Source organism: Eublepharis macularius, chromosome 13 (assembly GCF_028583425.1).
Source record: "Eublepharis macularius isolate TG4126 chromosome 13, MPM_Emac_v1.0, whole genome shotgun sequence".
NCBI classification, from domain to species: domain Eukaryota; kingdom Metazoa; phylum Chordata; class Lepidosauria; order Squamata; family Eublepharidae; genus Eublepharis; species Eublepharis macularius.
In genome coordinates this window covers 7,492,082-7,514,591 of record NC_072802.1, presented here as the reverse complement: position 1 = coordinate 7,514,591, position 22,510 = coordinate 7,492,082, and the positions used below count along the sequence as shown (strand labels likewise).

General features: G+C 42.3%; 1 protein-coding gene across 1 annotated transcript in view; it reads right to left on the bottom strand.

Moving 5' to 3' along the window:
• The window catches only part of LOC129341321 (ras-like protein family member 11A-like), a 31,401-nt gene extending 16,510 nt beyond the window's left edge, over positions 1-14,891 (bottom strand). Inside the window, exons 1-2 of the mRNA XM_054996448.1 lie at positions 14,732-14,891; positions 9,900-9,956 (exon numbers count right to left, since the gene is read on the bottom strand). Coding sequence (XP_054852423.1) covers positions 9,900-9,956; positions 14,732-14,852 — 178 coding nt within the window. The 5' untranslated portion in view covers positions 14,853-14,891. The remainder of the gene's footprint in view (positions 1-9,899; positions 9,957-14,731) is intronic.
• Positions 14,892-22,510: the final 7,619 nt, after the last annotated feature.

The window sequence follows — 22,510 nt, the reverse complement described above, 5'->3', positions numbered from 1 at the left end:
CAAAGACTGTTGCTAACCCTTTACTGATTGTTTTTGCGAGACTGGGTTTCCCACAGGAAATGGTCACCGATTTAGGAATGTCCTTTATGTCCAGGGTCATGAAAGAACTGTTGCAAGCTTGTGGCATCAAACACATAACCGCAACAGTGTATCATCCCCAAGCTAATGGGCTCAATGAACGGTTCAACAGCACCTACAACCATATGGTGAAAATGTATGCTGCCCAGCATCACAATGACTGGGACCAGGGACATTTACTTTTTGGATACAGAGAGGTGCCCCAGGAGAGTTCCAGGTTTAGTCACTTCAAACTACTTTTTGAATGACAGGTGAGAAGCCCGATGGACTTCTTGAAGGAGGCTTGGATGGAGACGGAGAACACAGAGAGCTGTGATGTCAAGTAAGAACTCCAGGATAACCTACAAGAGTGACATGCCACTGCTGCAAACAACCTACAATGCACACAGCAGAAGCAGAAGACTTGGTACAACTCCAAGGCCCGAGAAAGAATCTTCAAGCAGGGAGATCAAGTCCTTGTGCTGAAGCCCCACAGAAAGCAAAAGCATGAGATGGTGTGGGAAGGACCCTACTCAGTAATGCGAAGGGTTTCAAGTGTGAACTATTTGATAGTGAATGGGTTGGTGCAAACTACTAGCTGGCCAAGTGTGGTTATCTGCAGGGCTTTTTTTCAGCAGGAACGCGGTGGAACGGAGTTCCGGAACCTTTTGAAAATGGTCACATGGCTGGTGGCCCCGCCCTCTGATCTCCAGACAGAGGGGAGTTTAGATTGACCTGGCATTTAGATTGACCTTCTGGGGAGCTGCTCTGGAAGCGACAGCATCGGTGAAGCTTCAGCTGCTGCGACAGCAGAAGAATCTGCAGCAGATCCTTCCACTGTCGCTGCAGCTGAAGCTTCACCGACACAGCCACTTTCTCCAGAGCAGATCCCCGGGAGCAGGCAGCCTGCAGGATGCCCTGGGAGAAAGTAGCAGCTGCCTGCCCCCAAACGAAGCCCTCTTGTGGCTCTTCAGGCAGCGATTCTAACAGAGGGGAAGGACTACTTGGACTTCATTTCCCAGGAAACCTTGCGAGAAAAATCTAGTGTTCTCCTCGTGGAGAAAGTCACTTGTAGCTTTGCTGTGAGTCCTTCTGAGGAAACCTGTACCAGAATGGTGGCAGCCTACAGAGAGAGTTTCTCTGGTCCTCTGCCTGCTATGACATCCCCAATTAATAGAAATTAGTTAAAAATTCAAATGATTTCCTAAATTTAATTAATAACCTTGTTTATAAATTACAGGCCAGACTTTTGAATGGAGAATCTGCCTTCTCAGTGCTGGGGACCAAGCACAGTGATACACTGATTGGGGAAAAAATTGCCTGTTAAATTTAAATGTTATCATCAGGCTGCTGTTAAATACCAGGCCCATAAAAGAGAGTTGACAAGCCTCATAAAAGCTCATATTTAGTATGGAACTATTACCACAAGGTGAGTTTTTAATGTGTTATTTTTGTGCAGTTAGCAATTTTATTGAACATGCCTCCTAAATGTAAGAAGTCAGATTTATAGGACTCTAGTGAAAGGTTGGAAGTTAAGGTGTTCCAGAAAGTGGCAAACCTTTTACCACATTCTGAAGAAATGGTCATCATGTAAAAATTATAGGTTAACAAAAATACCCCCATGATAACTTCATCACATCATGAGGAAAATGAGAATCTGCCTGTGGAGTTTTCTAAGTAATTGGAAAGAAACAAAACAACACCTTTTCAAAGCAGAGCAAGATTGTACCTAAGGTTGCCATTTTTTAAAAACCAACTTTTGCTTGTAAATTAAGGCAATAGTAAAGGGATTAACAGGTGTTCTGTGCTTTTAAAAAACCTTCACTTGCTAATTGCCAACCTCCAGTTCTCCCAAAATTATCCCTGATCTCCAGACTACAGAGATCCGTTCCTGGGGAGAAGCTGGCAGCTTTGGAGGGTGGACTCCACGGCATCCCATTCCTGCTGAGCCTCCCTCTCCAGGCACTGCCCCAAATCTCCAGGAATTTCCCAGCCCAGAGCTGGCAACCCTAACTGCAACAGACTTGCTAAGCCTCTTCTCTGATCAGCTGGCAACCACAAAATCTGCCTGATCAGCAGAAGCTGTTTTGAAACTGCCCCAAAACAGATACCTATATTTTTGGCTGTTTTTTTAAAACTTAAAAAAGATGTTCCATTCCATTATCGGCACAAGACAGAACACAGGATGGAGTCTGCCCTCATTTGTTCTGCTGACAGCCAACAAAATTCTTTGATCCTGTTTGCAGGGCACACCTCTCTTATCCAAAGACATTCTCCGATCAGAGTGGATATAATGCTGACTAAAAATAGAGATCATAGATAACAAAACTTCCATTTATCACTTCTATAGCCAGAGCCAATTAACTAAGATATGCACCTTTCGGATGCCTGAAAATATTTCTTCTGCCTGCAAGCCGAGGTGTCAACCAAATGAGGCTTTAGAAGGGCACAAAAACAAGAGCAAGGAACAGAAGTGGGGGGGGGGGGGCTCAAAGAGCACCCAGAGGTCTCTGATAGGCCAGGTCAGGAAGCAAACCAACTACACCAAATTATTTTCAAACATATTTCCAGCTTCCTTTTTAATTTTAATAAATGGCTCAAATATATAAATTGCCTATCAAAATCAATAGAATTGACCACAAACTCACATACAAAAGTTTCAGATGGCTTGCCGTATTAGTCTATACAAGTAGAACAAAGTTTGAGTCCAGATGCACCTTAAAGACCAACAAAATTTTCCAGGAGATAAACTCATCCCTAGACCTTCATTCTCATTTCTATCTGATGAAGTAAGCTTTGGTTCACAAAAGCTTATTCTAGAAAATCTGGTTAGTTTTTACGGTGCCTCTGGACTTGGAAAAATTGTACTTGATCCAAGCATAAGTTGGTAAAATAAGTGACTTAATAAGACTGTCACTTATTTATAATAGATTTTAATAGGATAAAAAGATTAATAAAACATCCTTCACCAATAATATAGGTAGTTGCAGGGGGGAGGGGGAGTCTTCATGTAATTGGACTGGTGTGGTTCCTCTGCCAGATAATATTTCACAGCCAGAAACCAGCACCCCTCCCTTCCAATGCTCTCAAGAGTCCTGCAGAGGGACAGCTGTCATTTTCACCCCCATTCCCATCCCATCCTGAATCTCTCATGCTACATGAGCATGACCTCGCCTTTGTATTCATTGTATGCCTCCAAATGCAAAAGCCTTGTTGAGTCAAAGGAGAAATTAGACACCAAGCAATGCTTTTGTCAGGAGATCAGTCTCCCCTGATCATCTCTTTCGGGGCTCTGATGACTCAGGTAGTATTGCCAATCTCCAGGGGAGAACTGACAGCCTCCCAGAATCACAGCTGATTTCTTTTTTTTAAGTAATTATTTATAAACTTTTCCAACAATAACTATATTAAACAAAAAAAACAATACAACCATAACTTCATTCCAGACATTACAATACAAACTATATAAGAAGTAACTGAATTACATAACTATATGATAAATAAATAAAAGTCAATATATTTCTTAGGTACCATCATCTCTTCAGAGGTAAATTTTGAAATGTAGTTCAAAAAGGGGAGCCATCTCTCTACAAAAAAGACTGATAATTAGGATTCTCTGATAAAGCTATTTGGTTATTTTGTCAGATATTATCTCAAATTTTTAGCATCCAATGTCTAATAGTAGGATTTTTTTTCACTCTTCCAGTTTTGAGCTATTGTTGTCTTGGCAGCTGTTAACATTAATGACACCTATTCTATTCTCTGAGTTGGGACATTATTGTTCTTCCAAAGATTCAACAATATAGTTTCAGGTTTACGTTGCATTGTGTTGCCTATACTTTTTTTCTATAATTATGATGACTTTATCCCAATATGCTTGGATCTTAGGACATGTCCACGAACAGTGCAAAAATGTGCCGACGCTACCACATTGTTTCCAGCATCTGAAATCTTTGCTAGCTTTACAATAGTGACGTTTTAATGGGGTGTAATACCATCTAGCAAAGATTTTATAGGTTTGAACTTTCACATTAATAGATTTACAGTGCAATCCTAAACAGAGTTACTTCAGTCTAAGCCTATTGATTTTAGTGGGCTTAGAGTGCAGTAACTCTTTTTAGGATTGCACTGTTAGTGGAGTGTACATTAGATGACCAAATACAATTCCAGTGGTCTTCTTTTATAATTTTCCCACAACCCTTTTGCCAAGCTTTTTGTGGGGTAGTAACAGTAGTCCATATTTTTTGGTTTTTCCATATAAAGTATGGAAATTATACTTTTTGCATAGTGTTGGTTATTCTTCATAAGAATTTCAAATGGGGTTAAGGATCTGTTAGTGTCTTGATATCTGTACTATATATCAAGTTATGTTGTTGAAAATACTGGTACCACAGCATCTCCATCTAAATTTCTAATTAAATTTGGGATTTCAACTTTAGCTTTATGAAAAATGTCTAAGAATCTATAAAGGTTGTTGTTTCTCCAAAATTTATAAAAATTCTTATACTGACCTGGAGGAAACCACATTTGTCCCCAAAAATGTCATTATAGGAGACGTACTGGGAGTTAAAAAGGCCTTATTTTTGTCCCATTCTTGCAAGGTAGTTAACATAAAGTGGTTATTTAAAATTGTACTGGATCTCTCTTCGGCCACTTGTTCCAGATTATTTCCTATAGAAGGCTGGGTTTGGCATAAGTTTGTTCTATTTGAAGCCATGCTTGTTCTTTATTAAGCAAATTATAAACTAGGATATTTTTAATCTGGGCTGCTTCATAGTTATTTGCTAAGATTTGGAAGGCTTAGTCCTTGTTTTGATGGTCTAGTTAATAAATAATAATTTATTCTAGGTCTTTTAGCTGACCAAAGAAATTTGCTTAGTTTCATTTGCCAAGATTGTAGATCCTTTAAGCCTATTTTAATTGGTAAATTTTGGAATAAATATAAGAATTTTGTAAGGATAATTTATTTGATTAGTTTGAATTTTTCTAACCAATTTGGACCAGTCCTGCAGTGTATTCTGAACATATATACTAAGAGGCTTAAAATTAATATCTGTTATATTAAGAGGGATATTAATTCCTAAATGCCTCCATGATTTGGCTACCCATTTAAATTTATATTGGTCTAATATTCCTTTTTTGTTGTTTAAGTACATAGGATATATTTCCATTTCAGTATAGTTAATTGTAAAGCCTGAGAGATTACCAAATGATTGAAAGTTTTTTATCGGATTATTAATAGAATTCCTGAGGTTGCTAATGTATATTACTATATCGTCTGCAACAAGACTTAGTTTACAGGTAGTGGAATTTATCGTAATTCCCCTTACGGATTGATCTTGGTGAATAGCATGTGCTAATGGTTCTAATGACATCACGAATAAAAAATAAAAGAACAACCCTGCCTAGTATCTCTTGTCAATGTGATGTCATCGGATCTAAAGTTATTTATAAAAAGTTGTGCCTTAGGAAAGTAATATAAAGTATCTATTATTCTAAGGAAATTTATTCCAAACCCCATAACTTTTAGGACTGTTTTTTAAAAAAAATTCTAACTTATCAAATGCTTTTTCGGCGTTAATCACCAACATTAAAGATTCTGTTTTATTATTTTGAGAATGACTAATGATTAGAGATGGGCACGAACTGGAAAAAAACGAACCGTGTGGTTCGTGGTTCATTGCATTTCACGAACCACAAACTTTCACAAACCTGCCCTGGTTCATGAACCGGTTCGTTTGGTTTGTGAAAACGTCACATCCGGGTCAGCAGAAGGTCACTTCCAGGTCAGCAGAAGGCCACTCCCGGGTCTGCAGAAGGTCTGCAGGAAGTCCATCCCCTGTTGCCTAGGAAACTGATTGATTGGTGCCAGGCTGTCTGCAGTGACGAACCAAAAAACGAACCAAATGAACCAGCCTAAAGTTCATGGTGGTTTGTCAGAAATGGGCTCTGACAAACTGCCAGTTCGCGAACCACGAACTGGCCTAGTTCATCAGGAACTTTGGTTCATATTTTGGTTCGTGCTCATCTCTACTAATAATATTTAAAGATTTTCTAATATTATCAGAGAGGGACCTACCTGGAATAAAACCAGTTTCGTCTCTATGTATATAATTTGGAATTATTTGATTCATTCTCAAAGCAATTATTGTAGAGAATATTTTAAAGTCATGATCTAAAATAGATATAGGCCTGTATCGTTCCCTATTTGTATGATCTTTTCCTTCTTTTAGGATTACTATGATCCTTGCCTCCTTCCATGAAAGAGGCATTTTTCCTTCTGATCTTAGTTAAATGTAGTAACTAAATGTGGTGGTATTTGATTTTTAATTTTTTAATAGAACACTATAGGTAGCCCTTCTCTACCTAACGTTTTGTTTTTAGTTTTTGGATAGCCTCTAAAAGTTCATTTAAAGTTATGGGTTGGTCCATATATTTTGTTCAGGATTAATTTTAGGGTAAAACTTGATAGAACTTAGATAATCAAAAATTAAAGATTTTCTGAATAATTTCTGATAAAATTCCCAGAATGACTGACAAATATCTTTAGTCTTTGTTAAAGGACTGCCTTGAGAAGATTTCACTGAATAAACTAAATTAGATGACTTTTTTTTGAAACTCTACGATTGAACCATCTTAGACTTTTTGGATTTTTTACTAGAGATGTTTGTTTTAGAAAAGCTATTTTTTTTATTCTGGAGGCTTCTAACAAGTCCAATTTTTTATGTTCTATATTTAATTTAAGTAAAGTTTTCCTACCCCCATATTTCATGTAATAATAATAATAATATTCGATTTATATACTGACTTTCAGGACAAATTAATGCCCACTTAGAGCGATTTACAAAGTATGTTATTATTATCCTCACAATAAAACACCCTGTGAGGTGAGTGGGGCTGAAAGAGTTCTTAGAAGCTGTGACTGATCCAACGTCACCCAGCTAGCAAGTGGAGGAGTGGGAAATCAAACCCGGTTCTCCAGATTAGAATCCCACGCTCTTAACCACTACCCCAAACTGTGTTTTTTTTTCTAATTGGTCTATTTTTGATTTTAAGTCAGAGACCATTTTTTGTCTAATTTTATTATATGCAGTGGTAATTGAAATTAATTTACCCTTAATAGCAGAGTTAAAGCATCTCAAAAATATCAAACGTTACCTCACAATTTGTATTAAACTCAAACTAACAATCAATCTCTTTTGATATGTCTTCACAGATGCTATCATTTAACAACAGTAAGTTATTTAAATTACAGTTAGGACCCTTACCATCAGAAGTTTTGTTTGCCAAAAGACATGTAACCCATGAGTGACCCGATAATATCCTACTGCCTATATCTGAGGTTTGAATCTGAGTAATTAATGTTATTGAAGCCAAAATAAAGTCTACACGAGTATATATGTCATCAACATCGACATGGTATGTATATTCTTTTACTCCTCAGTTTAGGATATGCCAAACATCTCCTAGGTTGTATAGATCAAGAATATTTCCTAGTTTTGTAATTTCTTGAGTTTTATCTCTGTATTTTTGAGATTTATATGTTTTCTCCAAGTGCGAGTTAACTATATGGTTCAAGTCATATCCTATGAGTACTTCACCCTTCTGGAAAAAGGCCAGCTGAGATAATGTTTCTTCAGTGAAAGATAATTGCTTTGAATTGAGGGCACAGAGGGACACCAGTATTAGCGGAGACCCATCTAATTTGCCTCTTACAAAAATAAAGTGACTTTTGGGGTCAATTTGTGTCTCCAAACATTGAAAAGGAACATTTTTAGAAATATAAATTGCAACTCCCCTGGCTTTCGATGTGCCAGGGGTCTTGAAAATGATGAGTGAACCAATTAGTCTTCAGCACTTGTATTACTACAGTTCGATAATGTATCTCTTGTAAAAATAAAAATAACTGGATGTTCTTGGGAATGTAAATTTGATATTCTTCTTAATTTAATGTGATTGTTTAATCCCTTGCAATTACAAGTCATACATTTAACAGAAGTCATCTAAAATTTGTTACTGTGACACTTTCATAACCAAGTGACTTCAGTAAGTATAAAAATTGCTGTTTCGGCAAGCATTTGTTTGGAAACAATAACATTGTATCTAACTCCAATAGGTTAACAAAATGATCTAAACATCTCTTCTCCCACCCACTGTTAATGTCTAGTATCTATAAAATATTCTTATATAATTCTCTAAAGGAAAATGCTAAATAACTATACTTCTATACAGAGTTGTTACTGCGGAGGTCTGAACAATAGTTCAGATAGACCCTTTGTCTATCTGAGGGCCTATCTCAGATAGGCCCTTTGTCTGTCCACAGGAAAAAAACTAACTTATCAAAGGAGATAAAGGTTTGTACTCCCATCCCCCACTCCCATTCCCACTGTTGCACTTCAACAGCTAGAGAGTTAATATTTTTTACCCTATTAGATATACTTATTTATCAATATCCAAAGCTAAAATAAGGTTCATGATCTGTGAATTGAAGACATTGATTATCTGGAGGAGCTTCTTCCAAAAATCTTCATACCTTTCAAGACCAGTTTGGGTTGCATAAAGATAGTATAAAGAAAGTTCAGGTGAGGCCTTAGTGTCACTTTGCAGGTGTAGTTAAGTTCAGAAGCTCTAACAAGTTCTTTCCTGATTCTTCATCATGGGCTTGATACAGAGTCCCATTTTGATTAATTATTAACTTTGAAGTGTGGTTCCATTTATATCTTATATTTGACTCTGTTAAAGTTTTTGTGATTGCTCTCATTTCTTTGCATTTTTGTAGGATTTCTGGAGGAAGGATTTGGAAAATTTCTAAATTTTCCCATTTATTTCCAGTCCTCCTTTCTATCTTTTGTTCTTGTATGAAGGAACTGGACTATTATGTCTCTTGGGAATCTGATTTTAGATTTAGGTGTAGGTGGGGGACCCAAAAAATATGATCTTGTTATCACAGGTGCTACATCCTCCACTAGTTCCAAAACTGATGCTAACCATGTAGAAATGAATACTGAAAGATATGGGGTTCTTTCCATAGCTTCTTTAAATCCTCTGAATTTTAAATTATTTTGCCTTAATTTGAGGCCAAGATTTATTATTTTACTATGTATATTGTCTTCAGAGGTTTGCAATTTTTTATTCCATCTTGTGAAGTAATTCCCAACTCCAGTCCACTGTCTGCTTTTTTTTTAAACTGCTTCTTTCAACAAATCGTTAACTTCTTTTAACTGCAAGGAAATCAGGTCTATTAATTATGTTTGTTTGCAATATTCAAGACTGCTCATAAACTCATTTAAGTCCTTCTTAGTTAGTACTGCACGCTCATCAGCTTTATCAGACTGCTCAGTGGCCATTTTATCTTCTCTTTGAGTCCCAGGGCCTGAGAAGCATTGGACTCACCGGATGGGAAAAAACTTTTACTGACAGGGATCCAACAGTAAGTTGTTTGCTTTTATTTCCTGAAGTCTTTCCCATCTCTGTTTTAACTTTCAACCAAACATACACTTTAAATCATGCTTATGAGTGGAAATGGCTTGGGAGCTTTGGCTCTAGGCATCTGTCGCCATCACACGTCACTCTGAACCCCCACCCCATTACAGTTGATTTCTAGACTACAGAGATCACTTCCTCTGGAGAAAATGGCTGCTTTTGGGGGTGGTATCTATGGCATTATACTCCAGCTACTGTTTCTCCACTCCTCAACCCCCGCCCTCCCTAGGCTTTACTACCAAATGTCCAGGAGTTTCCCAAGTCACAGCTGGCAACCCTTGGCAACTGCCCCACATCAGTGCCCTCTGGAGCTAGGGCTTTGAAACGGAATTGAAACAACAGTTAGAAAGTGGACTTACCAGTATTGGCCTCGTAGTCTCCAATAAATCTCTTTGTGAGAAAGCGCACAATCAGGGCTGCAAGACAAAGGATTCTGATGAGGGTCCAAAATTACTGCTGACGACAGCATGTAGGTTTAAGATTGGAATTTTAAAATTCCTGTGGCCGCATCTGAACGTTCAAGTATCTCAGCAGCACTCAAGGAACGAAAATGAGTTCAACAACAAAGAACCCATCAGAAATGAACATGTGCAATGAGACAGAGAGCTATAGCTAATTGTGCATAACCTCTCACACCCATACATCATGCTGTAAACATTCTGTGACAAAAGGGGATCCCGTCCAAGAAAGCCTATGCTGGAATAAAGTCTTGTTAGTCTTTAACGTGTCAGAAGACATCTGTTTATTTTCACTTCTTCTATTATAGTTTTACTCTTGAACTGTCAACAGTTTGAAAATCCTAGATTTGGTATCTCAGGGCCAAGCCATATGTTTTCTAGCAGCAAATCTTTGCTTGCCACAAAGTATAGAATTGACTTCTGGAGTTTGCTGATTCACGAACCTGTATGAGTGTGAGCAGAGAGCCATCAAGTTGCAGCTGACTTATGGCAACCCCAAAGGGTTTCCAAGGCAAGAGACAAACAGGTGGTTTGCCATTGCTTGCCTCCACATAGCTACCTTGGACTTCCTTGGTGGTCTCCCATCCAAGTACTGATCAGGGCTGACCCTGCTTAGCTTTTAAAATCTGACAAAATTGGACTAAGCTGGACCAGCCAGGCAAATACATTGGCCATAATCACACACTGCATTTTTAAAGTGTATATTTCATTAAGAACATGGTGGATGGATTACCCTCAAAACACCTGAAACAAAGCTTTCAAAAATAATCGAAAGATTTATCTATGAATTTCTTCTCCGAAGCCTTCTTGGCTTCGGAGCTGTCAAGACACAGTCTAATAACTTTTACAAACACATTTCCAGTATCACAAGGGCTAGAAACTCAATAAACAGCCAGAGCTCTCTGGGACTTGACAAACCCATACAGCCAGATAGTTTCAGGTGGGTAGCGTGGGTCTGTAGTAGAAGAGCAAGATTCAGGTCCTGTAGCACCTTAAAGACCAACTAGATTTCCAGGGTATAAGCCTTCAAGATTTGACTCTCAAAAGTCTATACCCTGGAAGTCCAGTTGGTCTTAAAAGTGCTATTGGACCTGAATCTTACTCCCATACACCAGAGAAAATTTCTTCCAAGCCATCACGTCTATCCTGATTAATGCAATTTTTGTGACATATGAGAAATCATTTTAGGCCTACAATACAGCAAATTCTACTGGTTTTAGTAGAATTATTCATTAGATGTTCTATCTATCTGGAGTTATTCTGACAGTTCAAACGTAATACATAATTTAAATTAAGCCTCTTGTTGGGTTTTGGAAGTGGATTTGGGAGCAGAGCTAAGTTTCTTTCCAGACAGATGGTCTCAATCCATGGGAGTAATCACAAAGGGTAAGGGTAATTGGAGATTTATTAACCAGGGGGGGGGGGAATTCCACATGGTTAAGGTGCAAAGCAATCACAGCCTGGCCCTTTTAGATTTAATGTTAACTCTGTTCAAAACAAACCATGGGCTTAGCTGCCAAGTTTAAGGTTAAATCTTTGCTGTGTTATTTATACTTTTCATTTATTGCCTTTCCTTGCCTTCTCTCCTCCTTTTGTTAGGGAGGCTCCAATACAGCCCTCCTCCCCCTTTTACTAAATGGAGTTTCCCCCTGGGTGTTTTTACCCCTGGTGATTGTCTTGAAGAAAACAAATCACATGATATAAACCACCTTAATTTCTTCTAAACATTATCAGGTCTCTATTTCCCCTGGGCTTTCTCTGAAAGCTGGGGAATAAATATTTTAAGTAAAATAAAGAAATAAATAGAGATGTTATGGAATAGGGAATTTCTTTTTCTGAAATTCTCTTTTTTAGATACAGCCATTGCTCTTATTTTTTTAAGAGCAGGATTTCTCTTTCACTTCTCTTTGAAGACAAATCAAGGTGCTCTTTTGTAACTTTAGCCTTTGCAGTAGTTTATGTTACACAATCTAGAGTGGTGCTCTAGCAGAAAGATAGGAAGGCTGGGGGGAAACACTGTCTCTGAGCATCTACATAGATCCAGAGGAGTTAGCCAAGTTAGTCTGTAGTTGCAAAATAGTGGTTCTTGAAAGCTTATGGTACAATAAAGTTGGTTAGTCTTAAAGGTGCTACTGGACTCTTCACTATTGAGCATCTACAGATTTCTGAAATTTTCCAGAACCTCCCTTCCTGCCTCTCCTCTTTCAAATTTATCTTATATCAAAAAGGAATTGATTAGAAACTGACTCCAAAAGGATTTTTGGATTTCAGGGAGAAACTGAGTAAAGAGGAATTACAAGAATTTCTCTTAACAACCCTAGAAATAAGTCTGTTTTCATGCAAACTCCTCTAACTGATAATTCCTCAAAACACACACTTGAAGGCAGATGCAGAGACTTAGTCTTGTAATGTAAGTTTGTAGTGGAGAATCCTTAACTGCCCAAACCCATACCTGCCCACGGATCCTCCCATACAATGAACGCCCTTTCCCCGTGCCCGTTACAGCCAGCTTTTCCCCAGTGGAGCTGCGACTCAAGAAGTCAATCTAGCTGGCTACAGGGAAGAGCCTTGGAACAAGATGGGCAAGGAAGAATGAGTGGGTGCAGGAAGGATAAAGCAGCCCTTGCAGAAACTTGATCTCTTCTCAAAAGGCAATGTGAGACAATGTGTAGTGAGCAGGGCTTTTTTTCAGCGGGAACGCAGTGGAACGGAGTTTCGGAACCTCTTGAAAATGGTCACATGGCTGGTGGCCCCGCCCCCTGATCTCCAGACAGAGGGGAGTTTCGATTGCTCTCCACACCGCTCAGCGGTGCAGACGGCAATCTAAACTCCCCTCTGTCTGGAGATCAGGGGGCGGGGCCACCAGCCATGTGACCATTTTCTCTGAGGGCAACCCACTGAGTTCCACCACCTCTTTTCCCAGAAAAAAAAAGCTCTGGTAGTGAGACAATGTGTAGTGTGCCCTCCCCTCTGTTTTCAAGCTGTTTCCCAAATAACCCTGGGGCTCCTTTGTAGGGTGGTGGAATCTCAGGTGTTTGTCACTGAGGGGCACAGCTGGCTCCTGCTACCTGAAAATGCCAGGTGTGTTCTGCAGAGCACAACTGGCTCTCACAATGCGACAGGGAAGCCTCAAAAGTCAATATGAGGTCAGTTGAGTATCCTAGAACGTGCCGCAGGATTCTCAGCAATGTGTAGACGAGTAGACTCAAGGTATCCTGCTACCGCTGATGAGAATATGGGAATCAGAACAAATCTGGGACTGATCATGAAGGTTATGTGCCCAAGAGTTCCGCCCACCTGAGCCCTTAGCCTGCCTGTTCCACACATGGATCAGGAGGGCAGAGGCTCTTTCCTCCAGCAGTCTCACCCAGGGATGATTTTGAATGTCTTTTCTCTCTTGGTTCAACCCAAAAGTAATGACAAAACCACAAACCAATATAAACCAGAGAACTTATCCTCACTCCCTAGTCATTGTGGAATTCTTGCTCAGCCCATGGAGAAAAGAGAAACTCCAGTCACTGCTTGGCCTCCATTGAGTGGCTCCCTCCCTCCTCAAGCCTGTGTTCCTTTTGTGCTCCCTTCCCTCCAAGGACCTCAAAACACCGTCTTAGAATCTCAGCACTAGACAGCCCAGTGTTTCAAGTAAGAGGGATGTGCCCGCTACAAATGAAGTTCCTACCTCTGGGAGCTCTCCAGGTTGCCTCATTTGCTAAGGACTCTCTGCAATCAATCAAGTACCTTTAATGGCATACATGGACTCTCTGCACATCTTCAGATCTCCAGTGTGATTCTGGGACGTGTTTCAGGGCAGAGATTCAGTTCATACAGTGCACTGGCCAGGCCAGCTAGGTGGGTCCCCCTGTGCTCTAGAACACCCCCAGTCCCTTCAGGTGGCAGCAAACAGGAGAGACTGGCAACTACCCATTCATGCGCATGGCTCCCATCTCACGGAACAGCCTGCTCCACCAGGACATGGAGGCTCTCTCACATCTATCATCTGGCAGGATGTGCAAAACAGAAGGGGGGGTGCATTGTTGTAAGGTGATTGGAACCCTCGTTTAATGGGGCAGCTCAGGGGGTTGCTTTATGAGGAACAGGTTCATCGTCTATGGCCATGTTTTTGGTATGCATAATTTACCTTTCAGGGCATTGTCTTCTACTTTTATTACTCACTTCCCCTATGACGGGATATCTATCGCACCTTCAACAGTATTTTCTTTCTTTGTATGTAACCCTGGCCCTGGGGGTGAAGAGTGCTGTCAAGTCAAAGGTGACTTAGGGCGACCCCTGCCGGGCTTTCAAGGCAAGAGACGAGGTCTGCTACTGCCTGCCTCAGCAACTGCGCTGTTATCTGGAGTTCTCTGCTTGGTCCACGCTCTGCAATCCGCCTCAAGTCTCTCCCAGAAGACAAGCGGCAAACAAAGTCAATCCAAACAGCGGGGGGGGGGGGGGGGGCTGAGAGCCGCGCTGGTTCCTCAGCGGGGGCCTCCGCCCGGAATCCCCCATGGGCGGCCAGCGCCACTTCCCACGCTGCTCAGGCTCCGTTCAGATTCTTTCCGTGCCCTCCCAAGAAGAGTTGCCGCCGTCTGAGCCCACCGCAAGCCATGGGCTTCGAGGGGCGTAACTCTGTCCAGGACTGCACGGGTGGCTTTGCAAGCCGCCGGGCGGCCAGGAAAGGCGCCTCCTCCTCCTCCTCCTCCACCCCTTGGCGCGCGTCGCCCCCGCCCGCTTACCGGTCTTGCCCACGCCGCTGCCGCCCAGGACCACCAGCTTGATGACTTTGCTGGGCGCGCACTCCGGGAGGGGGCACTCGGGGATGGGCACCAGCAGGAAGCCGCCCGCGTGGAGCGACATGGTCCGCCCGCCCTCGGCTCGCCCCGGGCCGCCTCATCGGCGCGGCATCGCCCCGGCCCGCGCCCGCCCTCCGCGCCTCCCTCCCGGGCGGCTTGCCGGAGAGCGGCCCCGGCGCGGCCGGCCGGCCAATCACGAGTCTCGGAGCCGCATTCCTGCCGTCGGGACGGCCCCGGCCCGCCTCCCGCGCCTGATCCTCGGGTCGCGGCTTGGGCAGCGGCGAGCGGAGCCGGGGCGGGGCGCAAAAGCCCTCCTCGGCGCCGCGTTTGCGGAGCAGCGCGGGTCGGGGGGCGCCAGCGGGCTCGCGGAGCCCCTCCGAGCTGAAAATGGACTCTTGGCTGCCAACGCCAATCAGCAGGGAGCCCTTTCTTTCTGTCGATGCAGGCGGGGAGCCGGGAGGGTCTGCGGGAGAACGGCCCGCGGGTTCGAGTCCAGGGGCCCCTTAGAGACCAACAGGAATGTCAAGGTTGAAGCTTTCTAGAGGCAGAGTTCCCGACTTCGGATACAAGAGACATGTATCTGAACAGCAAGATCCAGCTTTAGTAGCGCCTTAAAGTCCGACTAGATTTCCAGGGTAGGAGCTTTTGAGAGTATTTTTCTTGCTTGACAGACGCTAATTTTTTGTTCACCCATGCTCTTTCGAGCTAATTACAACATGTATTACAGCTAGTTTCCCAACACTCTAATTTGCAATGCCCCAGGAGTATAAATACTCCTTTTTTCCATTTCTCATATCTGATGAAGGGCACTTTGACTCTTGAAAGCTCAAACCGTGGAAATCTAGTTGATTTTCAACATGCCACTGGAAGCTCTGGCAAATCTCTCTTCTGCTATTGTTGCTGGGGTGTAAAAGGAACAGTCTTTAAAGGCCATTCTCAGGTTTTCAATCAGTCTGCAGAGGAAGGCAGGTTTACAATCACGTGCCAACCATCTTGAAATTTTGGTGTCACCTGCAGTTGGATGTGTTTGTTCTGAAATGCATTTTAATCCTTCATCCAGCAGTTTTCACCAGAGACTTGTACACATTTGAAAGTGGCTTAAAAAAAACCATGGCAGATAGCATTGCCAGCCTCCAGGTGGTGGCTGGAGATCTCCCAGAATTACAACTGATCTCCAGGTGACAGAGATCAGTTACCCTGGAGAAGATGGCTGCTTATGAGGGTGGAGTCTAGGGTATTATACCATTCTGAGACCCCTCCCCAAATCTTGCCCTTTCCAGGTTTCACCCCCCAAATCTCCAGGAATTTCCCTACCCGGACCTGGCAACCCTAATGGCAGAGTCTCTTTGGTCACCATTAAAAGAAGGGAGAAGAAAAGAGACTGTGCAGCTAGAATCCCCCAATTCTGAAGCAAATTCTTTCTTGTCTTTTGTAAAAGAGAGTGGGGGAAGAGAGGAAAGGGGAAGGCATTGAATTTTTTTGTAATTCCCCCCCCCTACTGCAAGGTGAGTAAAAGAAAAAGGTACACAACAACACTTGTAAGCTCTTACAGTCCCACATTTACCTTGCCAAAGCTGTCCCCTACACACAACAACAAATGTGCATGTGTGTCACTTGGCAAATAGGCACATTTTCTTCCACATCCTGAGGTGGTGAAGTTGTGACAGCTGGCAACATCAGGGGAAGGCCTCTATGCCTTGTTTTTGGCCCTCCAGAGTAGCTGGATGCTGGACTAGATGGGCCACTGGTCTGGTCCAGCAGGGCTCTTCTGTGTTCTGGTGTTCATCCTAAGCAGAGCCACCCTATAAGGAGTCCCTTGAAGTCAATGGGTGACTCTGTTGCAATTTGGCACTGTGAATTATGGATAGCGTCTGAATCTAGAGTGGACTGGCATTGGGGTGGGCAGGTAATGCAGTGTCTTCTATATTAACTGGAGGAATTGAGGGAGTTGATAACATTTAAACTGGGAAAAGCGTAACATGAATATTGGTAATTTGCATTAAATGAGAGCCCCGTGGCGCAGAGTGGTAAGCTGCAGTACTGCAGCCCAAGTTCTGCTTATGGCCTGAGTTCGATCGTGGCGGAAGCCGTGTTCAAGAGGCCGGCTCAAGCCTTCCATCCTTCTGAGGTCGGTAAAATGAGTACCCAGGTCCCTGGGGGTAAAGTGTAGATGACTGGAGAAGGCAATGGCAAACCACCCCGTAATAGAAGTCTGCCAAGAAAATGTGAAGCGACGTCCCCCATGGGTCAGTAATGACTCGGTGCTTGCACAGGGGACTACCTGTACCTTTTACCTGCATTAAATGAAACTGGCAAATTGATTCCCCAATGATAATTAAAGTGTGGTTTTGGCACTACTCTGCATATGATCAAGAGGTTAATGGCCCTTCTTCGTGCAGCTGGAACCAATAAGATGCCTTGAAATGCTTATAGGAAATGTTTCTTTTCCCTAACCTCAGAATGAAAACATATTCAGAGCTCTCCACCATTTGGGACTGTCAGGGACCCTCTGTTAGGAATCACAACTACATTTAAAACTGCATCTGCTTAGCTAAACAAACATGGTTTTTCATACTAATTTCCCCATGAAAATAACAGTTCATTTTGGGGAGAACCTCAGCTTCGAAAAAGTTCCTTGTGGTTTCAACCAAACTGTCCCTGTGCTTTTTCATCCTAGAGCATTTAATGCCGCATTATGCAGGCTGGTTTGACTTTCTTCTCTTGGCTTTCCAGGATAAAAAAGGGAGAAAGCTACATCCACTTTCTGTGTTGCTACAGGGCTGTAGAAACAAACAGAAAATTAGAAATAAATCTGCATCAGGGGAACCCAAACCTACTTACAGAAAAATGGAATTCTGAAACAGATACTGTATATTGTGTAGGTAAGTTTGCATAATTCAAGCAACTCGTAATTCAAGAAAATCAGGAGTGGGTGAATTCTTTAGACCACATTTGGGTGCCCACTTGCTTTTGAGGGCTCCAGGATCAGCACCGTCTGCACAAGAACGCGGAACGGGAAGAGCTGGCAGAATCACAAACACATCAGTGGGGAGGGAGAGACCTCGACCATTAAGGAAGGGTGTAAAGAACTTCTAGTCAATGACTAACCAATTTTTAAACAAATTATCCTGTCTGTGAGTAACCTAAATATCCTTATAGAGACCTTTTTGCATATTAAAGGAAATGGAATGATAACTTATCATCAAAAACACAAATGCTACCACTGCTTGTTAGAAGCAAAGGCCTCTTTAATGTTTACTTTGTCTCACATACCAGAACCCAGAAGATAAACTAGACTGCCCTTGACATTGATCTCATCAAGTTACTTATACACCAAATTCATGTGCCTTTCAGCCCCTCTGCCCATACTTGGGGTGTGTGTATGAAAAACAAAGAGGAGGTTTTAAATGTGCAAGAAGCCATGCAAGAAGGCTGATTTCCAGTTGCCTTCTATCCTTCAAACAGGTGTAGAAACAATGTGGGGGCAGGGACATGGAAATGCAAACCTGGAAGTGACGCCATTGCACCAGAATGGCTAGAGTTTCAGTGTTACTCCAACATAGTGATGTCATTTTTGTGTTTTCACTGGCATTGCGATAGTGGCTGTCCCTCCATTTCTCTGTCATGTCTGAACCCCATCCATGCCAGTTTGAATGATCCTTCTGTGCTGAACCACTGTATCCTGCTGTAACTCGATGTCATTTTTACCAGCATCATAAGGCTTCCACAGGTGTTTATCTAATAGACTGTAACAGCTTCTAGTGTTTATGACCTTGTACTCTCAGGCTTTGCTATGTCTTGCTTCCTAGTGACTCAACTTGATATTACAAATATGTAGAACGTTCTCACACAAGGACCTTGTTTATGATTGGGAGGGGGGAAAGAGCAGACTTGAATGTTAAAAGAGAAATCTCTCTCACGTGATGTCATTCCTATCAACTTCTGCTCTTGCTGCTCAGATGCTTACCTTGCTTCTGAGTAGTCCTATGGACATATATATGGAAATGATTTGATTTATGAATAAAAGCCATTTAGCCAAGAACCTGTGTCTTGCTGCAATGGTCCAGGGATCTGTCTGCCATATCCTGTCATCCATAGCCTGACATCTCCCCTGCCGCCTTGTTGATATGGGGACTGGGGCTGCCAGGCTGGAGGTTGCCCACCAGCATGGGAGACTGGGCAGCCCTAGAAGACTCCTGGGTCAGGTCACAAGAGGGTTACCAACATCCAAGTGGGGGCTGGAGATCTCCCAGAATTATAGCTGATCCCCAGGCCATGGAGATGAGTTCCCTTGGAGAAAATAGCTGCTTTGTAGGATGGACTTTATGATGTTACACCTTGCTGAAGTATCTGCCCTCCACAAACCCTGCCCCTCCCCAGGCTCCACCTGTCCAAATCTCCAGGAATTTCCCAGTCTGGAGCTGGCAACCCTAGGTCACAGACATGTTCTGTGAGCCCCATTCTTCCCAGGACCAATCAAGACCATGGTATGTTGGGAGAAGAGGCATAGAACCCCTTTTTCCCAACCTGAAATGGCCTCATGGATCTGGTATTTGCCCTGTACAGGACTGTAAATATCATTCCAATTCATGATCCTTCTGAAGTTGCTGATTGGGTGTTCTTGGCTCAGCTACTGTTGTGCATCTCTGTTCTCTCTCATTCACTCAGCCAACATTCAGGGCGCCATACATCTCCAGCAGCCTCGATCAAGACTAATATAATAGAGGGCTGATTGGTGTAATAATTATGAAGCGTTTGTTTTTTATGTGTGGGAAAAAATAGACCCAATGAAGCAGCTGACGGTAGAAGAAAATACTCCCTCTGGTGCCACTCATCTGATCTGCCAACATCCTTTTAACCTCTATGTTCGTCTGCTTGCACTTCTGTAATGCAAAAACAATAGCATCGCTGCAATGAGGTTGCAATTCTTAAAGTCCATTTTAAGCCTCAGGCTTATGGCTCTGCAAAATGTTATTTGTGGAGCTCTGTTGGGCTTGAGGATGTCTTGTGTGCCAAGCAAAACAGAACCAAAAACACATTTTTTAAGCCAGAGCCAAATGCAACATGGGCTCTAATGATGATGAAAAGCTGTTGCGAATAAAAACAACTAAACCTCTCTGACCCCTCCCCCTCCACCCATCTCAACACACACATTTAAACAAAGACTGCGGTCCCATCTGGAAATTAATCCCACTGAAATCTTACTTGGCTGCAGGTTTGTGGGGGTACATAACGACATGTTTTAAAATAGCAGGATGGAGTGGTGGCAGTGATCTAGGGTTGCCATTTCTGGGTTGGAAAATTTCTGGAAATTTGGGGGTGGAGCCTGGGGGGGTGGGGATTGGGGAGGGGAGGGACCTCAGCAACGAATAATGCCATAGAGTCCACCCTCTAAATTTCCCATTTTCTCTAGGAGAATTGATCTTTTTAGTCTGGAGATCAGTTGAAATTCTGGGATATTGCCAGGCCCGGCCTACCTTAATCCCATGTGGCAAAACGTAAAATAAAATGAACTTTCCAGCATCAGGAACAGAATGAAATTGTATATTTTATGGCATTGAAACAGAGGATCTCTTTACACAGGCACTTAACGTGAGTTTGATTGAGGGAAACCCCAATTCAACTCACTTGTAATATGTGACCAGAAGCTTACCAAATGGAGAGGTGGTGATTGCAAATTGGTTCCTGTATGCATACGGTAGCCCTGAACTGGATACCCAGGTAAGCCTGATTTCATCAGATCTCGGAAACTAAACAGGGTTGGCCTTGGTTGCTAATTGGATGGGAGACCTCCAAGGAAGACTACAGTTGCAGAGGCAGTCAATGGCAAACCATCTCTGTTAGCTTCTTGCCATGAAAACCCCACCAGGGGTCGCTGTAAGACAGCTGTGGCTTGATGGCACTCTCCACCATGTGCATATGGAAACAGGAGGAGTGTCTTCGTTCCCTCCTTTCCACTCTGCATGATTTAACTAGCAGAGAAGGGCCCTGGGGAGAAGCACAGAAATCAAATGGCTCTATAGGACTAGAATCTTGAAAACACCAAAAAATTTCTTATTAATTTGAACATGCATTATCTTCACTATGTTCAGGTGTAGTTATGTCCCAACCTATAGAGGGTTTGATTGGGACCATCTGCATAATTAATCTGGCACAATTTTCTAGAAATATGCTTCTTTATGAAATAGGAGACATTTTTGGTGAAAAGCTGGTAAACAGAATGAAGGCTTAGAAAACTGGAATTAAAATGCATGTCTCTGGCTGTTTGAAGGCATGTCTGTAAAAATGATTAAAATTACGAAGTTTTGGTTACTACACAAACTTGTGGGAGGAGGACATTTGAATTGCACCAGCTTCCCTTTCTCATCCCTCTCTACATATTGTAGTAATTAGAAAGAGAAGAAGCATAATTTAAAAAATTTGAATTACTTCTTCATTAGAAATGAGGACTTCTGATTTTCAGGTACTTGGGAAGAGATAAGTGATGATCAGAAGGGGATTTATTGCTGACTGTAAGAGTAGGTTAGAAATAGACTCCTGCCTTCAAATAAAATCTATAATCTGTCCTTTAAGTGAGGACAGGTTCTGTCCATGTTCATCCTCTCCTGATTTCAGTTATGTCAAGAATTTACAGAGGGGTGCCTGTTATATTAGGTCAGTTGTATCAAAACCAACAGGTCCCTGTAGCACCTTAAAGACTAACACATTTACTGCAGCAAGAGTTTACTCTGGCAGCTATTGTTACAGGATGTTGATTGGTGAAACTGAGTTTGTATCTTGCCATTCCTTCAAGGAGCTCTTGATGTCCTATTTAATTCACCTGCCAATGGGGAAAGAGAAGGTGGGAAGCCACAGCAGATATGAATGTCCAGTTCTGATCTCTTATTTCAGAGGTCTGCATGCTTCCAATAGCTTCTTTAAAGTAGTGGGCCACTATGCAGGACTCTGGGTTGTGCCAAGATTGGACAGGCAGGGAAAGACTATGCCCGAGGGATTCTTCTCACAAGATCTCTCTATAAGTTTCAGGAAGGAACTACTTCTGCCACAACTCTTGACCTAAATTGAGATGTGTGCTATCGATCTCAGGTAGCTTTTGTCTCTCACTTGGGACCCCCACCCCCGTCCTATTGAGTAATGTTTTTACACAGAAGCATGGCCCAAACCCCAAATTTTCAGTTCTGGTGGCTGGATATGAGTGTACAGTGCAGTCCTATGCAGTTATTCATGTCTACATCTATTTAAATCAGTGGGCTGGAGTAACAGCATAGGATTGCATTAGTAGTTTCTTTCCACAAAAAAACATATGAACTGGATGATCAAGCAGCCTGGAGTGTGTTGGCTCTGGAAATAAAGTTTGATCAGTGTGACGAAAGTAAATGCTCCAGACTTTAGAAAGATGCATTGCGCTGTGTCCTGTGCCATCCATTACAACTCCTTGTTCAGGGCTGAACAAGGGTTGAAAGTGTTGGAAATAGCAATGTCTGGTGTACTGCAGCAGCAAGAAGGGAGAAGAGCCTTTCCACGCAGGGGGCAGCAAGGATCACTTAGTTAGGACAGTGAGAGCAGCACCTCTCTTGTTTCCTGGGGGTCATTTCCTTGTCTTGTCTCCTATTGGGCTAAAACAGGGCAATATCTTTTTTTATATATATATAAAATTTGTATTGGATGAGGTAATATACAATCATTACTTAATACAATATATTTATCCAATTTAACTCTTCT